General features: G+C 34.9%; 1 protein-coding gene and 1 long non-coding RNA gene across 2 annotated transcripts in view; both read right to left on the bottom strand.

Moving 5' to 3' along the window:
* hsd17b12a (hydroxysteroid (17-beta) dehydrogenase 12a) overlaps positions 1–4,107 on the bottom strand; it is a 31,710-nt gene extending 27,603 nt beyond the window's left edge. The window contains exons 1-2 of the mRNA XM_063001287.1: positions 4,097–4,107; positions 1,405–1,607 (exon numbers count right to left, since the gene is read on the bottom strand). Of these exons, the coding sequence (XP_062857357.1) occupies positions 1,405–1,607; positions 4,097–4,107 (214 nt within the window). The remainder of the gene's footprint in view (positions 1–1,404; positions 1,608–4,096) is intronic.
* A 710-nt stretch (positions 4,108–4,817) lies between these two features.
* LOC134321077 (uncharacterized) lies at positions 4,818–14,351 on the bottom strand. Its single transcript, XR_010013787.1, has 4 exons — positions 14,292–14,351; positions 12,703–12,801; positions 5,567–5,641; positions 4,818–5,049 (listed from the first exon to the last, which is right to left on the bottom strand). It is a non-coding gene; the product is annotated as an uncharacterized LOC134321077 (long non-coding RNA).
* Between the last annotated feature and the right edge of the window lie 511 nt (positions 14,352–14,862).

The following is a 14,862-nucleotide window of genomic DNA, read 5'->3' as shown; positions in this document are numbered from 1 at the left end:
TAAACGCTGTCTGACATTAAAGCAAGTAACAAGCATGTAGACAGTTGCGTAACTAAAGATAATTATAACGGACATGCACTTCATATATGAGGTGAAGGTACATAGTTGTAGGAGGAACAAAGCTGAAACTGGCTGTTGCTCAATGTGACAGGACCGGCGCTGCAGGAATTACAGGAAGAGAATCGTTTCGCCTTCCACCTGCATTGAGTCACCCCCAACTCAACTGCACTTAACATGCTTTGTACATGACGTTCACTAGAATAAAATGCAGGACGAGTCGAACTGGTCCCCGGAATCAGCGTTTCAGGGAGTGGTGCGACCACTTGTCATCATTCCAAAACGCGCTGATGTTACTTGTGGGCTGCCAAGGTACAAGTTACCTTCAAGCACCAGTTCTCAGTGCTCTAGGCCAAGACCATGTCTGGCTTTTGGTGGGTTTGAGGGGGAGTCTGAACTCTAAATGGCTCTCAGCTAAGACGTGTTCTTAATTCAACGCAGTGTGTTTTTATTTACTATGTAGGCTATGTCGAAGGGTCTTAAACGTGTTCCTGAACTTGTATGCTTGGAATGTATACTAGGACTATCAAGAGCCGCACGTGGTATGGACCCGCATTATAATTAGGATTGGCGTTTTAAACTGCGTCACGTTGCCAAAACCAACCAAGATTCCCCTGGGTAGCGAGTGAAGTTGGTGCAGTCGCCAAATCTGACCATAAGTAGCCCAGTAGGCGTTCAAACTCTTGCTTTTTTATTTGAAAAACCGACGCGTTTGGAAAGACGCGCCTCAACCAGATCTGAACCAGAAACAAGCAACACATAATTGGGTCAGACTAGGCCGATTAAATATATGGTAGCATTCTACACGATATTAAATAAGGAAAATAGTTACAGCCATAATGATTATAATGATGACACCGCTCATTTGTGTTAACGTCCAAATATATAAAGGCATTATTATTATTATTATTATTATTTTTGATTGGCTGATTTATCCAGTTAGTATGACAAAGTTAATAATGCCAGGTGAAGTGTTATGAGCTGGCACTTGCAGCACTGATCTAGTCTGACTTCATCTGTGAGTCAGACCCTGCTATTATGTGCGCATGGAGGTATGGCGTAATCTGTCAACCTGAGACCCTGAGCCTCTGGACCGTTTATGTGAATATTGTGCTCGTTTTTAATAATACACCAGTCTTTTCTTACAAATTTGAAATCCAACAAAAAAACCTAATTGTATTGGTGTATATATACACATAATAAAACGTAAATTAATGGCACAGCTAACATGAATGAAAGTTTATTTTGAATTGATCATTCAAAATTGCCATCCATTCATATGTTGTTGACGAACTTACTGAAGCCTCTCGGTTAAAGCGAATGAATTAAACCAGGAACTGAACTCACCTGCCCATTTCCCCAATTTAGGGGAGAGTAAATCTCCATTTCCCAGCACCCATATCCTGAAGCCGGTGAGGATGTGGTAGAGGAGCCAGAGCACCAGCGAGGCCGTGGTTATTGCACCGACCCAGTACAGAGGAGTCTCGGCACGCTGCAACATCTCCACTACGTTAAACAGCTCCGTGTCCGCGGTTTGGCGAGCGTGCTGTCTGACCCAGAAAATTAGGCGTTTTGCACTGATTTAACGCCACAACGTGCGAACCCCTTTATAAGCAGGTTGTACCATCACACCCCCACAACTCCTTTAACATACTAGTCTATCCAGATTGAAGCACACCCCGCCTACTCCTTGCCTACCTGAGCCCACCCACACGCGCCGCTGATTGGTTGAGCCTCGTGTCTGTCAGCAGTAACTCGCTCCGCTTTGGCTCATTCTCACGTCAGTCATTAGACCTCCTTTCTCATTCAGGTTCGGAAAGGGCGGGTCGAAAGAACTGGCTACCCAAACGCGATTGGACAAGCTTTACAGCCGAGCTCCAATCGGAGCATTTTATTGGTTGTCATTCACAACAGGTTCTGTGTTTCGCTCAGAATTACGAAACCTTCAAATCCACGTTTTCCCGAATAGCAGTTTTTATGAATGGTGCTCTTTAGCGATTGGTTAGACTCGAGTCTATTCACCCGCCTACTTGTGTAGCCACAGAATGACACGATTCGTTCACAGGGATGCCATTTATAATCATTCACGACCGCTTTTTCGCTGATGACTCACGCGATATTCATTGAAGATATAACCGCGTATTCTGTAACAAACTAAAAAGCAGACTAAAAATACATTCTTTTTTTTAAAACATAGAAATCCTCCCCAATAACAACAATGCAGACACGTTTTGCTTTGCTGTACAGGTTTGCATACAACAAGTGACGGTCAAAAAACTACGAAGACCAGAGACGCGCTCCTAAAATCTCGCGAGAAATAGTGATAACTGGAGTTTACAAATACGGAAGAGCCTGCCAGGCGTTATGTAAACTCTGAGCTATAGACGGTGAATTATTTAGGTTACGAGACATAAAATTCGCCTACTGATAGAAATCGATCTGGCATGGATGGAGAAAGCTGTCAGGTTTACAGTGTGTGTCTGTATGTCACTCGCTGTCACCCTGTTTAGCTCGTCGGGTCTCATATTTTGGTTTGGTTACACAGCAGAGATTTAGTAGACATTTTTGTACTAACTCGAGTCCTGACATCTAACCTAAAATACAAGCATATGTGGATTCAGAATGCTCTAGAAACACTTGGAATTTGTCAGCTACGTACAAAATAGTACAAAAAAAGTGAAATAACTGAATCATGCTGCTTTTATAATGTAGTATTTTATTTCATCAATCAGGTTATCACTTTGTTTGCCCCAGCTTGAAGTTTATACATTAAAAAAAGAGTTGCACTAAATGTACCTAAATCCCAGTGTTTATACACAAAACATATTACGTTAACACAAATGTCCTCCAGCCTAATTACTTCATAAATATAGTATATTTTATTCAAGTGTAAACGTGAAAATGTAAACCAAGTATTTATTGTGTCAGTTTTCTCCAGTAAAAATCCGCATATGGAAAACACAAAACAAGATTTTTTTACTTGACTCATATGTGGACATCAGTTCAATAGGAATACATTATATTATACCAATAAAACTGGCCAAACTAAGTAAACTGAAAGACAAATTGGTAGTGACGCATATTTATAGAAATGGATCTGTTGTACATTTAATTGATCAAATCTTCATTGTATGTATTAAGTTAAAAATTGTGGTGTGATAAAATAAGACACCTAAACACAATCCAGTGAATGCAAATAATGACAACCTTTTATTTCAGCAACGTAAACAAGTAAAGCAGTTAGACAAGGGCATGGTACTGACTCAATGTCAAAATAGAACAATACACAAAAAACATCTCATATAATAAAGCTTGTATTTCCATAACTTAAATGTGTAAGTAATTTCCACATAAATAACAGATCTTCATTTACAGAATTGTGGATTGCATTAGCACTAATTCAATGCTATGAACGTTTAATTAAATTTGGTAATGCTCACACATAATACACAGGTACAGAGACAGGTGTAAACAATTTTGTCTGGTGTATTAAAACCTTTTTTTTGCCATACGATCTTAACACACACACACACACACACACACACACACACACACACACGACAGACTAAAATATACAGTAACACTGCTTCCGCATTTATATAACCTTCTAAGAACAACACTTTCAGCTTTAAACATTTTAGCACATTTAGTAGACGTACAGTTTAAAAAATTACAATTCATTTTTTATATAATACTTCTGTCTAGGGTTTGGGATATAGTGTGTGAAGGTGAGTATACGATGTTTTCTTCCACTGCGTGTGCATATCATTCTAAAATAAATCATCAATCTGTCTGAAGTAAAAAGTTTCATTTGTTCTGTTGTCTCTGATCTGTACATATAAGCTGCAAAGCTCCTAATTCACTGCATCCTCACTGATCAGCAATGAAACTAACATTTTACATTGAAATATATTTTTGAACACTGATTTTTGGCTTGCATGACGTGCTTAGACGAGTGGCCCTGATGTCCACTTCGTGTTCATTTTTATGTCAAATAAAATCATTCGTATTTAGAAAGGTCTCCACCCAAAGGCTATACCTGACACCCATCTTTCACCACACCTACAGTATCGATACACTCACACGTACAGCCCTCTTTATTCAAATGCTTTCACCTTATTTTCTACAGGAGCTTTATTATCTGTGTGTGTCTTTCATTAAAATGCATTTTGGATAATGTATGCAGAGACAGAATTAATAGTAAATTAGAAATGTGTTAAACGTACGACAACGCATAAATACTTAAAATTGTTTACCATAGAATTACTTCAAGTATGTACACCTTCTCCAAATAAATAAAAAATATTACTTAGGAGCAGTTGTGGCTTGTTAAAATGGTCCACACGTTTATTTTTATTTTTTTTAGATTTTCAGCACCGTTGCACTACTCAAACGACTCCTTCGACTTTTACACCCTTTAAACAAACTATAGTCCTCAAAACCACTATGTATTTATATAGCACAGTTGTAACATATTAACTATGTGCTGTATGTGTTATGTGCTGCTTTGAATTGCATAAATTCCATAAAAACGTATCCTAATACTACAAGTACATATATATTTGCTCAGAAACCACATTGCTATTCTGTGTAATAACTTATACGACTAGACGTCCCACATCAAATGGTCATAACACATCATCTCCTGCTCATGTCATGAGTATAGTGCATCCAAACACGCCATACACACGCAGACATGACCCAGCAAGCCAAAACCAAGCTTACTTATACTTCAGAACAAAGGATAGCATATAACCCATACTCGACTACATACATTCGACCTTGATTTGAAACGTAGTAAAAGCATTATATGCATTCATAAATAACAAGGATTTACTGCGTCTATAATATACCTCTTGCTTCAAACGCTGCAGCCGTATAGAGACTTAAATACCTGACTGTGCTAATTTGCTCCTTAATTAACCAGATGCCATCGATGTATATATAACAGGCAGAAATCCAAATCCCAGTGCACATTTTCTTCACATCCGTCTGTAAACAAAATACACAGGATTTTTTAGTCGTAACATTAGCACGATTTACCATATACTTATAAATCAAGCTATCAAATGATCTGAAAATGTCGTGCAGAGTATCTATACAAGTAAAACCACTCATATTTGCACTTAAAGTAAAAACTGACACCTTTATTGTTCAAAACAGGTTAAATCACCTTAATCCATATCTAAAAATATATTAATAAAAGAGCAGGAACTAAATCAATTAAGTGTAAATTAAATAAATCTGTTTCAGTTAAGAGTTGAGAGCTTATTTTCTCATTTTATTTAAGTTTTATAAATTAAACAAGCGATACATAAAAAAACCCTACAGTAAATTTTACACACCCAAATATAATTGTATTGTATATAATTGGATTGTTCAAAAAGAACTATCTAGTTGTTACCTAAAGTCTAAATGGTTTCTTTACACGTGTAGCCATGTTCATAGCCTCACAGTCTATAATAGAAATGTTACTAATATTAATTCATACACGGTTCTAAATTGCTACCTGCTTATATGCCAACTTTCAGGCTTGTGCAAATCCATAACTTCCAAAACGTCCAGTTAAGACATTCAGATAGGCCTACAATATAAACAAAAAAAAACAGAAAACATTATTCCACACATAAAATAAGACCAGTAATAAACAATACAAAATATTATTTTGTCAGTTTCAAACACATATAGAAAAAGCATACACAAACATGCACATACAAGTGTACAACTTTAAAATATCTTTATGGCCATTGAACAGTAGCAAAAACTGTTTCGACAAATTGACACTGCTTTTTGTCTAAATATGCCAAACAAGAAATAATTACACATTTGACACATCCAGCTGTGGACTTTACCTTTAAACGTGTTATTTATCTTGTTGTACATTATACAGTTAAACAGTATATATTTTTTTGTTATAAGAAGCATTTTATACACTCCCAGGCTTACCCTAAATCAACTATGTATTTTCTCACACTAATCAGTTATACTCAAACTTAAAATACACTTAACACACACTCAGGACTCATTTTACACACACACACACACACACACACACACACACACACACACACACACACACACACACACACACACACACACACACACACACACACTGTACATATGTGCAGACTTACATCATCACAACAAATGCATGGCAGGCAATAATCATGGCTCTGCGTAACCATTTAAGCCCTCAAAATGACATTAACATTAACTAAAACATAACAAACACAAGATTACACGCCCAAACTTTCTTTTATATTATAGAATAGGCCTGCCAAAATTCTGAGCATGTTAATATTTTGACACCAATTTATGTAATTACTAATACCAGCATTAACAACAGAATAATTTTAGTAATTCAGTAAAGTTTTATCTACATGGAAGTTGCTTGTAAGGGGCAGTTTACAATTACAGCCACACCATACATTTTAGATACATTTTTCCAAAGAAAACTTTATTTAATCAAAAGCAGATACTAACATATTACATTAAATATGTGATGTAAATATGTTGCTCTTTTTTGTACTAACAACAATTCTGCTACAAACACTAAACTCATCCACTCATTAACTGTGCCTGTGTCCGAATGCTGCTTTCCCTGTCTTGTGCATTTTATAAATGTTCACCTCCATGATATATACACTCTGTCTATCATTAGGAGTCTTAAGCATATTCTCTGAAACCTGTGTAAAAGGAGCAGACTGATTTGTATGTCCAACTAATAGCAGTTCCAGTTTTTAAACAACGAGAATGACAAAGAGACCTAAAGATGCTCAAAGAGCTTTGAAGTATAGAAACAAATTCTTACGACATTGTCATGACCAGAAAATGGTCAGAGAAAATGAGAAATGCATAAATTACAAATTTGTACATAATGTTTATTTATAGTAAAAATGAAAATAAATTAATAAAGTGGGGCAATTCCTGCATGACATGATACGTTATTCTACCTCCGTCTGTATCTGAACTCTGATACACACGTTTATAATGTTCAGCACAACAGTCTCGGTCACACAGCAGCTGGTACACACACCAAACCTATTTATATGTAACAAATAATCCCTACGTCATTCTCAAAATGGTCATTTCACATTATAACAGCACAACAAAATGTTTATCTGAACAGAGATGGCTTATAAGGGTCAACTTGAAATAATGACATGGGCATACATGTTAGGCGTGGAAAAAAATCTATATCTAACCAAACCCTAACCTGAAATATTTAATTAAACCTATATGAAGTGATCTGGTATGTCCTACCAATTGCAGTCTACATGTTATTCTAATGAAAAGGCTTTAAAGTCCTAGTCAAAAGAAAATAGTTAAAAATAGTAAAAAAAAGGTTAATTTATTCATCCATAGACATCTCTGTCTGTGTCAAAATTCTGAATCAGACATCTTGAGAACGTGCAGCACCATACTCTTGGTAATACAGCAGCCAAAACACACTGTTGAAATTAATACACTACATTAAAAAACATACAAGACACAGAGTACACAAACAACAAACTTGTCTATATGTAATCAGTAGTCCATATGTAACTGTGGACATGCTCATATACAATTGTTACCAGTAACAGCATGGCAACTTAATTTTTCCATTAATTAAATGTTTTCCTAAACCTAGATTTTTCGTAATGGTCAATTTAAACTGACAGCAGTACACTGCACATTTATACATAGAGGAATCTATACCTGCCTATTGAGAGAATCCTACACTGACATATTTCCTTAGGACTGTGTGATGTAAACACACCGTTTCTGTGTCCTATTAATGGCATTTACAAAACTAAGCATGATACTCTAAGAAATTACTTTGATTTCACAATCACAAATCTCATAGTCAGAGCAAACTTAATGTACATAATAAACATATGACTAATGTGTATGGCCAAACATTAATTCAGAAGAAATAAAATAAAATAAAAACACTTCTTAACAACATTCAGTAATCTTTCGTAACCTACCCATATATTCCTGCCATGTGGCTTAACTCTAGAACACGCCTTGCACGATCTGAAAATGCACAATAACCCATTCTATCAAGAAAGGCCCTAATTGGCACATTTATAATAACACTGTTCTGTGTCCAACCAATGTCAGATTAAACAATATGATTTATTTAAGTAAAGATGCAATACATTCCCAATAACAACAGCATGGCCAGAACATGTAACAGCATAAATAGATGCACATATTTATGTTATGGGAGTCATATGTTATGGGAGGCAAATAAAATTACAAACATGTTACCATTATAAGGTGGTGTGACTGCTACACGGATCATTCTGCTATCATTTTTAACATCTGTTTTGAGAACATTCAGCACTACACTCTTGATTAGAAACGTAAAATATACACACTGCTGCAATTCATTTATTTCCTAATCCATGTCATTCTGTACATGCTTCTGTATATTCTTTCAGCTCACCATAACATCATGAACAACAAAATAATCTGAGTATTTTAACGTTATCTAACAGAAATAAATTCAAAGCAGTACTCCCTGGGAGCACTGAATACTCCCAGGCCTAACCTAAATCAACTACGTATTTTCCTACACTAATCAATAATACTCAAACTTAAAATACACTTAACACACAATTAGGACTAAATTTTACAAACACACAGACACACACACTACGTATGTGCAGACTCACAGCATCACAGCAAATGCACGGCAGACAATAATCATGGCTGTGTGCAACCATTGAAACCCTCAAAAATGACATTATTTCCGTGTGAAAACATAACAAGCACAAGATTACTTGGGCCTGCCGTAATTCTATACATGCTTCTGTGTATTCTACCAGTTCACCAATAACAGCATTAACAACTAAATTATCTTAGTATTTAAATGTTATCTAAACAGAAATAAACTCACAACTGTCAGCATAAAATGACAAGATCAAACACTTAAGTCATGTAGAAATCTATACAGAATTATTGGGAGGGACCTTTCACAAACAAAAACATACACCCATATGCACGTAACCCCCTTTAAAAAAAATTGCACACACACTTTTAATGTATTCTTATATAGTACACAATTACGTTTAACATATACCTTACACTAAACCACGTCTAGATAGTACTGCAGATATTTAGGTACAACCTTACAACATGCAAATAAACTCACAACTGTCAGCTTAAAATGACAAGATCAAACACTTAAGTCATGTAGAAATCTATACAGAATTATTGGGAGGGACCTTTCACAAACAAAAACATACACCCATATGCACGTAACCCCCTTTAAAAAAAATTGCACACACACTTTTAATGTATTCTTATATAGTACACAATTACGTTTAACATATACCTTACACTAAACCACGTCTAGATAGTACTGCAGATATTTAGGTACAACCTTACAACATGCAAATAAACTCACAACTGTCAGCTTAAAATGACAAGATCAAACACTTAAGTCATGTAGAAATCCATACAGAATTATTGGGAGGGACCTAAACTAATATATTTATTTTAATCTGTGCAACGACAGTGATAGAAATGAGTACTGTAAATAATAAATTAATAAATAACAAATTACATGGTCATAACAAACTCTGAACATATGAAAAGAACATGATTCCACCCCCACATTATATCCTCTGTAACCTATGTCCACTCCTGCTTACGTGTCTAAACTCTAAAACCCATGTCTTGCACACCCTAAAATGTTTAACACTAAGCTTTAAAGTCCCAGTCACCAATTAATGGCCAGTACAAGGTCTGATTAAAATAGCCTAGGTACATTTACAATTTCTTTATTATTATAACATCGGGTCTGTGCTTTAAAATATTCTATATAATCATTTTTTTCACTCATTACACATCTGCATCTGTATTTCAACTCAAAAACCAGCTAACACACAGACAGCTGTAAATAATATATTTTTGTAAAAACAATAAGCGCACAAGGTAACCTAAACATAAAGCTATTTGAAACAACAGTACAGCAATATTACCTGTAACAGGGCAGGTCACAACTCAGTACTGAACCAAGAATGAAATGGAACCCAAGTGCAAATGATTTTACCCAAGGTAGAACAATACTGTGGCTAAAAAGCCACACACAAAAAAGAGGACGAACGCAAAGAGGGTGGCCAAAATAACGGAAACAAAGTCATAAATAAAATACACAAAAACTAAGAAAGCGGCTCAGTATCATAGATACAGCAAAAAGAAGGTGTGCCAACAAAGGAGATGGCAAGTGTGAGAGGGAGAACATGTTATTTATTAACCTGAAGCAAGGTGCAGCTTACGAGAAGCAGGTGATTGTCAATCAAGCCCTTTCTGCCAGCCTAAATGGCAACACAGACGGATAAAACTCTTAACATGGGTCAGCTGCCAAACTACTTTAGTAGCTGCTACGTTACAATTATCATACATTTTACACACTCTGATAGGTCACTCTTTTCATCCATGAAGAGAATTGTACTATAATTCCCACAGAGCACCTACAATAAATGATCATTTGTTTCTTCTTTTCAGTTTTTAAATGTTGGCACTCCTTTATAATACCCTCTGTTTTCTGCCCACAAACTGTCTCAGATATGCTCATTTTGAAACGTACCACACTCTGATGATCCAACAGTCAACAGACATTAAGAGACCCACAACAAACAGGTACACTAAATACGTACCCTATAAATATTATCCTTCACTGACTTTCAGCCACTCATTGGAAATTTACTGATATGCACACAGACTGTGCACTTCATATTTTATTTTGGTTTAGACCAGTATACATAGTATACACCTTCATACTTAGTAGACTAAACAACACACACTTACAGACACAACAGTGCTCTCACAAACTAAAACATACACCCATGTGTACGTACCCCCCTTTAAAAAAAAACTGGACACACACTTTCAATGTATTCTTACATAGTACACAATTATGTTTACCATATACCTTACACTAAACCACATGTCTAGATAGTTCTGCAGATATTTAGGTACAACCTTACCCTGATAGTCTCACAATCATGCATACATATGTACACATACGTAAATGCAAAAATACCCTTTTTAAACCGAGTAATGAACCATATGTTACTTTTTAATTTAACCTACTAAACAACCATCTCTAAGTAGATAACACCCCTACAAATATATACATACATACAGTCTCAAAGCACTTTATTTGGTTGATCTCCCTTATACATACATTTATCTGCCATTTTATGAGCTACACCTACAAATGCACTTTGTATAGTTACTAACTCTAGTTCAGCTGTTACTCTGTTGTGTCAATGCATCTTATCCTATGCCATTCACCAATAAAAAGGAGCCCCCATAGAACCCCTACTAAACAGAAATTATATGAGTGGTCATTATCAGTACTGTAATAACATTTGTGGTGTGTGATATTCTGGTGTTATTGTATTAAGTACATAGCAGCATCGCTGGGGAATTTTAATACTGTTAACACTCACTGGCCTTTACCCACACTTATCCTGTTATTATGTACTGTAGTTACAGACTATACCTGTTTTATTTATTTTATATAAACAATGTGTGCTTATGTTTTAGCATTTTATAATTTAATGTAGCAAGATACAAAAAGACATGTTTTGATGACTTTGCTGTGGAGGAACACCAGTGACCTGCCTCAACACCTTTGGGATGAGTTGGAATGGAATTATGAGCTAAGCTTTTTTTGTCCAACATCGGTGCCTGACCTCACAAATGCTCTTTCAAATGAATGGGCACAACTTTTCACACACATTCCACAATTTTGTAGGAGACCTTGCCTGAACAGCAGAGGCTGTTATAGTAATACAGATCATCCATATTAACTCCATATTAATGCCCATGGTTTGGATTATGATGACCAAGAAGCTTATGTACTTTTGACCATATAGTATACTTACTAATAGTATATACACTAATATTAGCACAACACGTTTGCACGTACATACTAAACAAAATCACAAAGCACATTTACTTACTTATATAACCTATTGCACAGTTATATTTAAACTTAAACCCTAAAAGACTAAACTACATCAACACTCTATAGTCTTGCAAACATACACATATGCACATACACCCTTAAAAAAAAACTGTACACTGGAACACACAATCTTCACTTATTCATATAAACTACAAAGCACCATATTTAAACCTAACACCTTAATCCACTCCAACAACCCTAGACAAACACACACACACACACACGCACACACACACGCACACACACACACACACACACACACACACCTGAGTTCTTATGTCAATGAAATGTCTATTCATAGTGGTCAGCTTGGGTATATTTCTTTATCCTGCTAATAATTAAATGCCACCAAAACTAAACTTTCTACTTTTTGGAGTAAGATGCAAAAACTACAACTGAGCTTCTTTTACAGCTTGATTTTGGCAAAATCTAGTGACTTTTCAATTAATAGACTGTGTGGGCAACTGTCACATCCCAGTTATAAATATATAGAAACTGCTTGAACAAAGTAACAACTTTTACAGGAATCTTCTTTCATTTTAATATATTCTTTCAAATATATCTTCTAAACTTTAGTATTTTAGAAATGCCATGGAACCAAAATGATCAAATTCCCAGTAAACGACAAATTCAATAACATCCAACTATTACTCCAAAAACAAATGTTTAAATACCTGTTATGCCTCTGTCCCCTTGTAGCTTGATCAATCAGCTAAAATATCCTTAAGAAGTGTGTGAACAATCCGTCTTCTTCAGCATGGTTTAAAACGTGCCTAAAAACATGAACAGATTAAATTAATAAAACGTGATTTCAAGTATATAGTAAATTTATGTACTTGATCTGTGTGTTTTTTTTTTCAGATGAAGTGAACCTAAATGTATGTGTTTTGATAGTAACACTGTGAGTGACATTTTCAGGAAAAAGTCATAATTAGAAATAACACAGAGTAAGGTCTGCGTACATGAGAAAAGCAGATATGCATACATTTTACTGTATATGTCAGGCTTAATTTAGTGTAAATTACCTTAAATCATACACCACATGTTCTAGAACTAGCTGTCGGAGAAGTGTGAATATAATTCTTTATAATATGGGAGTTTGTCTTATTAATAAAGTGCAAACAAACAGATAAAAAGAAAATCATTTTAATGATGATGATCCTCTCCACAATCTTTCCCCCCATTATTTATGAATATGATCTTGCATTTATGTTCTTATGTTCCTATTCCTATTAATATGATCTAATATGATCTGCACTTGACATGCTTTAGATTCTTACATCCATACGCACCCAAGTGCTAACCGTTTTACAGTGACACTTCTTGAACCAAGTAGTTTGCCTCAAACATGGAGAGCTGATCGTTGAATACTACATGAGACTTACTCATTTGAAACTAAAGGTTATTTTAAATTGTGTAGTTGTACTAAACACTACATGTAATTCTCATGAAAGAGGTTTGAAAGAAGCCCTGGTTACAAATCACATAGCCAGCATGTACTCATGAGTCCATGATAAATGCACATACACTATTTTACACAATGAGAGTCAGTTGTATATGAGTAAACCTACAACCAATTTAATAAAAAGTATAAGCAACAAAAATAAATAATTATTTTGGATGAAAAGAAAATGTATCTGTTGCAAGAAAATTTTTTTAAAACTCTCAGCACCACAATTTACTGACGACACAAAAGCCAACACACACACACACACACACACACACACACACTAAAACATTTACTTATAATTAACAGCACACACAGGTAGCCTGGGAGCCCAATTTAATATACAATAATAATTTAGTATTAAATAATTTGTTTACCCACTTACGTTAGTATAAGATTTGTGCCAGAACTACCTCTGAGTACATGAAAAATCAACTGTGAATGCATTTTCTCAATATTACAGTTAATGCTAAATTAGTGCACATTTATATGATTTATTGTCAGGAAATCATACACATCTTGAGAGTCAGACCATATTTAGTACCAAGCTTTGTTGGTTATATAAAAGCCAGTATAGATACTAGGACAGTCCCATTTACATCTTTATGTACCATTTAAACATAATCCTGTACTCATTTTTTATAAACCAGTCTGCACTTACTATCAGCTTTTGATACATATGTGCAATGTGAATAAATGTATACCTTTTTGTTTGGTTTTAGGAAAAAAGGCATAAAAGAAATTGAAAGGAACTGACAGGCATTAAAATAAACATACTTTTTGTACATGCAGATACAGACAGACGTATATACTCACGCAGACAGGATGCTCCCTTACTCACACACTCTAGCAAAATAGGAAAACAATGTGAATACATGTAAACATGTAAAATGTTTTTTTTAATATATATTTTAATAAAAAAGCTTCACAAAACATTGTTAAAAAGTCAATATTTGATTAATATATTTGTAGAATTTAAAACTGTATTAACCCTGATTATTAAGGGTTAAAAAGGAGCACAGTATAGAATTGAGTTCACCCAATTGACGGAATCACAAGTGCAATAAATAAAACACATACTGTAAGTATCAGCTACTTATGACCAATATATTACTCTAAAATATTAATAAATGTACTTGTTATTAAATATATAGTGGAATTGTTTAAATGATCAATTAGTTTCACATAAAAACATTATGTTTCTTTAAATGTAAATTAAACTTTACTTATAAAGCAAATGCTTTAGTGCAAAGTATAAAATATGATGCAAATCAAGCACTTCTTGATTGACTGTCAGGGGCTAAAGACAATCTATACAAATATTATTATGAAGCCACAATTAAAAGATTAAAATAGTTTTATAATCTCATCCTAAAATTCATTATAA

Source organism: Trichomycterus rosablanca, chromosome 1 (genome assembly GCF_030014385.1).
Source record: "Trichomycterus rosablanca isolate fTriRos1 chromosome 1, fTriRos1.hap1, whole genome shotgun sequence".
Classification (NCBI taxonomy): Eukaryota; Metazoa; Chordata; class Actinopteri; order Siluriformes; family Trichomycteridae; genus Trichomycterus; species Trichomycterus rosablanca.
This window is presented reverse-complemented; position numbering and strand designations above follow the sequence as displayed.